This window comes from Egretta garzetta, unplaced genomic scaffold, assembly GCF_000687185.1.
Source record: "Egretta garzetta isolate BGI_Z169 unplaced genomic scaffold, ASM68718v1 scaffold6, whole genome shotgun sequence".
Taxonomy (NCBI): Eukaryota; Metazoa; Chordata; class Aves; order Pelecaniformes; family Ardeidae; genus Egretta; species Egretta garzetta.
The window spans coordinates 226,421-232,896 of NW_009260080.1; the positions used below are offsets into that span (position 1 = coordinate 226,421).

At 38.0% G+C, this 6,476-nt stretch overlaps 1 protein-coding gene across 5 annotated transcripts in view; it reads left to right on the forward strand.

The window, feature by feature from the left end:
- Nucleotides 1-3,893: 3,893 nt before the first annotated feature.
- CREM (cAMP responsive element modulator) overlaps nucleotides 3,894-6,476 on the forward strand; it is a 31,497-nt gene continuing 28,914 nt past the window's right edge. The window contains exons 1-2 of one of the 5 annotated variants that reach the window (XM_009641331.2): nucleotides 3,894-3,990; nucleotides 4,746-4,869. In XM_009641331.2, coding sequence (XP_009639626.1) covers nucleotides 3,950-3,990; nucleotides 4,746-4,869 — 165 coding nt within the window. In that variant the 5' untranslated portion in view covers nucleotides 3,894-3,949. Of the gene's footprint in view, nucleotides 3,991-4,745; nucleotides 4,870-6,476 lie in introns of those variants that run through there. The other 4 variants (XM_009641333.2, XM_009641330.2, XM_009641332.2 and 1 more) reach the window with 4 other exon arrangements.

A 6,476-nucleotide genomic window follows, 5' to 3' on the forward strand; every position in this document is an offset into this window, starting at 1 on the left:
TTGCCAGTTGGTGTGCTTTACGAAGCAGTGTCATAAACCAGATTTTAAACTTCATACTTGAAAACACTGCTCTTCCGAAAAAATTGGAGAGTTTCCATGCTCACCATGGGGTCATCAATAAATGCAAAATAGGTGTTTGCAAATTCACATCCTTGCTTTCTAATAACTTCCCTGTGATTAAAAGCCATCAAAGGAGATTTGGGGCAAGGGCTGAAACGTATTTGTTAGCCTCTTAAAATTTCCTTTGTAACAAGCCACCTTTGTCAACAGTCTCTGATGTATAAAGTATTGTTGAAATAAAAAAGTTGTCTTTAAAATGTCTCTGGGTATTTAATTAGACAGTCATACATTTCCAGCTATGCAACGTACTGTACCAATTTGCTTATGCAGTACAGCTTCACCAACAGCCATTAAATATTTATATGAATATTCAGTGAGGTACTTGAAAAACAAACAGCAGTATTGGGGAAGAGTGAAAGGATTTTTTGTGCTCTTTATTATACAAGAACACATCTGGATAAGGATGCTATCCATAACCTTTTATTTATGGACAAAAATATGGAAGGTTCACACCTCTAGCTGCAAATGACTTCCAGTTTTCCAGGTCACCTGGGCAACATTTTCCTTTAGCTGACGCTGGCTGTTGGTATTGTCTCATCAGGGATGCTGCTATAACCAGCTGAGGAAGCTTTTGATGTGCACCATATACATCATCTTAATCAGTGTTTACCTGCTGCTGACCTACAGTGATTATAGCAAACATGTGCTAATATCTATTGAAATGTTACTAGCTAGTTCACAGATAAACCTCTTGCTAGATCCTGAAGATTTCTTTGCTGTTTTGTAGGTAGAAGTGGGTATCTTTGCTTACATTATGGAAAGCCATTTTTGCCCCCTTTTTTTATAGGAGGGGAGAGATAATAGTTTGGATTTTTAAATTAATAAACAAGTTAATATTTAAAACTACTGTTCAATGATGGTAAGCAACCAAGGTGGAAAATGTAAGAAATTAGTGTATTGATACTAAATGTAAGACTGAAGCTTGTATGTAAATAATCATACAATGAAGAAAAACATTGTATAATTTTAAACGGACCTAAAAGACCATACACTTTAAAACTGCTTGGTTTTCCTTTAAAAATAGGAGGAAGGTAATGTAAACTTTAAAGTGTGATGTATACTACTACTTGTACGCTTTTATAAAGGATTTTAAGTTATTGGAAAAGATTGTTCTTTTTTACTTTGAAGCAATAAAGATGTTAGAATTTCCTTGCAGTGTAGACTGACTGAGTGTGATACATGTGGAAACCACTTATGTCGGCAGTTTCTGGTTTGGATTAATAACTGTTTCTTACCACAGCCCATATTACGGATGTTTTAAAAAAAAAACCACAGTTATGATCTCAATCTATATATTTATTAAAAACACTTTTAGGTATGCTCATGGTAAAACAATATATGAGATAATGCAGGAAATACAAAGCATGTACAACTCAGGTTGTAGAGATTTGAGAGTTCATGAGAGTCCACTAAAGACTGTGATAACCTGGACCGGACTGTGAAATTCAGGACTTTCTTAGCATGCATGGTCTTGAGCTGCGCACGGGCCCAGATGAAGTGACAAGGCCCCATGTGGCTATACCACTCCTAACCCCAGGGCTCAAGTCGCTGCGACTGACCTTCACCTGCAAGTTTAGTGATCCCCTACAGTTATGTCCACCAAAGATTCATAGTCTTGTAATGTGTCTGGATTGTAATACTAATGTGCTACATTTTGTCCTTAAGTCATCTTTCTCATTGATGTTTTATGCCAAGAAAACTAGTGTATCTTTTAAAATTACTTATGTCCTTTGTTATTTTTGTTTTAATTATATAGGCTGTAGTTAGGTCTTTATATTTGGAAGGCATTTTTAGTGAAGTCTTTGTTTACAAACATACTAGAATTACCAGGTTGTGAAAAACAAGTATATTTTAGCTTATCTAGAAAGAGTTTTTGCTGTGTTCTATAGGGTAATGGTTGCATTTTGTGGCAGTCCAAAAAAAAAAAAAAAGCTAATTAAAAGCAGTATACAAATTTTCAGATTTTACTCCACTGCTAAAGATTTAAGATAGGCAGTCATTTGTGTTAAGAGTCAGAATATACACAATTATAGATGGAAAATCGATTTAAATTTGTGAGTTTTTCATGTATGTTGTAAGTCTTAATTATATTTGTCATTTCACTGGCATGTATAATACTTGCTGTTGTTTTTCTAATTTAACATAGATAATCTAAAAAATACAGTCCTTTGTACTGTATTTTGTAAAATACTAGGAATAAATTTTTATTAGATCTTCTGCTGCACTGATGCTCTTTTCATAGCTATTTGCCAACTTGGTTACTGGGGTACAGCAGATGAAAAGACTTGGAGAGAAGAATACCGATAATCAAAGTAGTAAAAAGAAATAATTTTTTATGGTGTTCTGCAGTCAGTGAGGAATTAAGCTAAAGTTTAGAAACTAAACCCTATTTTTCACAACATGAAGGATGGCTCTTTCCAGGTAAAATTTCTATGGAATGCATTCAGTGAGAATAAAAATACTGGGGTTTTCTTCCCAGCAGTAGGTTGTCTGTGACAGATGGCTTTGGATAAGAAAATACTTCAAGGCCTGTATAAAGTGAATTAATTCTGACTATATTCCCATCTTTTAGGAAGAGATTGTGGTGAATATTTTGCCAGTACCTATGCATTATTTAACCTTCCTTGTTGTGTGAGCTGTTCTGATGCTTACGGAGGCATTCTCGCATGAACCAGATACAGAATCTCAAACATTAAAGCTCTGGATGGTCCTAGCTTGCTAAGGAGGAATGTTTTTTTTTCTGCTCTTTTTATTGTTATTATTATATTGAATGTACATATGAAACATATGAAACATATGAAACATATGAAACATATGAAACATATGAAACATATGAAACAATCTTGTTATGGAAAATTATGGTGGAAAGCTTGGTGAAAACATTCTCACCAGAGCTGCTCGACTTTGGTGAATTTCAGTAGATGTTTACTTAGATTGTATCTAGAGAAAAGGGTAATTAGTGGTAACTAACAAGACAGGAATGTAGAAAGATTTTAGGTGTAAAATGTCTCCATATGAATCTAATCTGAATTAATATTGGCATGAAGTATGTAGATTTTGTTGGCAGAAATACTAAAGTTAACCCATAAAATCTTGAATTGTGTAGGGCTTGGCTACCACTACCCATAGTACTGTTGAGTCTGGTCAGTAGAATACCGTTAGAGGCATATAGGCTAGAAATATGCTTCTCTGCATCATTTGACTGGATTCCTTTTCATATTTTCATGCCTTTATTCTAGGCAAAAGGGTGATTTTTTTTTTTTTTAAATTACTCTCCTCGAAGATTGCAGAATATTCTGTAAAATAGTGCCACAAAAGGAGTTGCGTTTACATTTAATTTGACTTAATGTATTTAACTTTTAACACGTGGGACTAAATTCAGGAGCCTTGGAGTCAGGCATATATCATACTTACTTCCCCGTCTCTTCTATCTCTTACTGTAAGACCTGAGAAGAAACTGCAGTAACTGTCAACCAGTTGAAACAGTTGAATTTTGTGTTCAGATGGGCTTGCCATCCCCTAGTTACAGTAACCGAACCGAGGAAGTGAGATTTGCTGCCTCTCAAATCCCACGGCTCTATCACTGTTTTCCTTTTGTGGCCTCAGTTCCTTGTGTAGGTAAGGTGTAAGTGGGAGTGCGCCCGCAGGGCGTCCTGCCTGCCTCTGCCTGACCCTAGCCTGTCTCTGCTCTGTTTGTAAACTGACCTGTTGCCGTGGCAATGATTGTGACGTCACCTGTTCAATGTCGCACCTTCAGTGCAGGGTTTGGTAGGAGAGAAAGGGAGCCGAAGAGAACCAAGTTCTTGTTTCAAAACACACACCTTCCCTTATGACTAAGTGTGCCAGGAAATATGGAAAAGCAACTGTCAGGTAATTGTATTTTTTATATAGCAGATACATTTGGAAGCTTTCTATATGGAGTTTAAATTCATAGTTTAAATTGAGGGTCAGGGAGTTGCTTACTCTTCTTTGAAACTTACCCTACTTTTAAACCTGCAAAACGAGAAGAATTGTGGTGGGTCTTGAGCTGTGAGTAGTTCACAAGACAACTCAAGCATAGATCCTAGCTGGGGGCCGGTATCTCAGAAGGTTCGAGTGGGCTGTAGCAGCACGTGGCTGCTGGTCAACTGGAGCCTTGTCCAGTGGGAGACGTGAGGCACGAGGGCCCTGCCCTTGTCCGGTGGGAGATGTAAGGCATGAGGGCCCTGCCCTTGTCCAGTGGGAGACGTGAGGCACGAGGGACCTGCTGTAGGCAGTGCTGGTGGGCTGCCCCGGAGCACTGCGCTCTCGGCCCCGCCATCGACACTGCACAGGACCCCAGGACTCTCTGCATGTCTTCTCATACACTCACATGCATGAGAACCATTTCCAGAACTGCCCCTCGCAGTTTTCCAAAGTACTTGTTTTAGAGCTCCTGGCTATAGGAATGCCTGTTTTAATATGGGGTAATGGGGAAGAAAGGACTTCAGTTAATCCGACAGTTTTGAGAAAATCTATTTATTTCCTGCTAGTTGTTAGTTGAGTGCTCCAAATGTAAAATAGTCTGGAATTGCTGTTTTTCTCCCTAGGTGCCTGGTAAACCTCCCTGTACTGCCTTATTTAGTTGTGTATGTCCTTACTTTTAGGCAGATGACCATGGAAATGGTTGAATCACAACAGGATGACAATGCAGTGGATTCTGTGCCAGAGAGAGATGCTAGTCACCTTCAGAATCAGCCAGGCCGAAGTCAGATTTCCCCAGTATCTAAGGTAAGTTGAAATGTGGAAAGATGAGAAGAATAAATAAAGTGATATTCAGAACTGCTATGATTTTTAAATTATCAATTTGTATGGAGTTCTCATGTTCTGTAAGACCCGTTACTAAACAGGAAAAACATAAGGCATACTGAAAACTATGCCTGCTGTTTTTAACAAAGGGCTAGCATAAAAGGTCTGTTAAAAGGTAACACTTTGGGGAGATGGGGCTTATCAGAATGATCAGTAGGCACTTTTTGTTTGCTTTTTTTTTTTTTTTTCACTTTTCCAAGACCATTATGTTTGTTTTGGAGATGGAATAGGGTCTTAAAGAGTTTAGGTGGCTTCAAGATCAAACCTAGCTAAAACATGTGTGTATCTTAGATGTGTTGTATAGCAAAAGTGAAAAAATGGATAAAAATAACCATGGTTCTTTCCTAGTTCCAGTTTTTGTACAGAATATGTTTCATCTTCTTGTAAGTACATCTTTAATGTATGCTTGTTTTGTTTCATCCCTGTGCATCCAGTGGCAGTGCCTAGAGTTCTAAAAATTTACTTCACGTGTTCTGTATGGTAGTCGTACCTGGATTCTTCTCTGGCAGTTAATGGATAAAAGGTGACATAGTAATAATTCTCAAGCATTGAAAATATGCACTGAAACGTTCAGCGCTTAAGAGAAATAGTGTTCTTGCCAGTACTAATATTTATAGCTTCAGGAAGCTGTACAGACCACTTCAAAAGGATCTTCAAAAACCCTTTGTGAAATAAAGGAACTGATTTTAAAAAACATCTTACAGAATTTCTTCATAAACAGAAGTTAGACGTTACTTCGTAAGATTCCTGCCTGATCTAAGGGAGGCATGCTCAGTTATTTGATGCCATGTGTTTGGAATGTTAGGTAGTTGATTTACATTATAGGTATATTTTCAAGACTGAATGCAGTTGCTTTTTGTAGTGTCTTCAGACACAAAGTAGACTGCAAAATATTTATGAATGCATATTTGTTGTTTTTGTTAACTATGGCATTTGTTATGCTTTTGATACCAGCAGCATTGGGAATACCGTTTGGTTTTTTTTTTTTTCTTTAAGAATGGAGCATGAAACAAAGAATTTTATTTGGCTTGTTCTGTTGATAATAATCCCCTAATTTCTTCTTTCTTTGATAGTTCAGTTCAAATTTTGTGTTTTAACTTTATAGGACGATTTATGTCTAAAACCCATTGGCTTGTGCAGTGGTCTCTGAAGAGAATACCTGTGAGTTCTGTCACTTGGGATTTTAATGTTGATCTACAGACAAAGCTATCACTGGTGCTTCTGCTGGGTCCCCAGGGAAAAGACTTTTTATGTTTATCTGCATTTGATGCTTGAGTACTGTGTGTGGAGCTTCAGCCATACTGGGCGTGTGCCTCAGGTCTTTCAGTTAAAACTAGTAACTCTGAAGTAGTGACGGGTCTCGGTCAGTTAGCACTGAAATGAAACGAACGCACTTCAGTTTGAAGGCTGAGGATAACAGTCCGGAGTTCACATCTGGGATTCCCTCTTTTTGGTCAGAAGGCCTGGCGAGCCGGCCTGGCCCTGTCAGAGCGGCTCTGTGCTCACAGCTGGAGCCGATGCACCTCTCC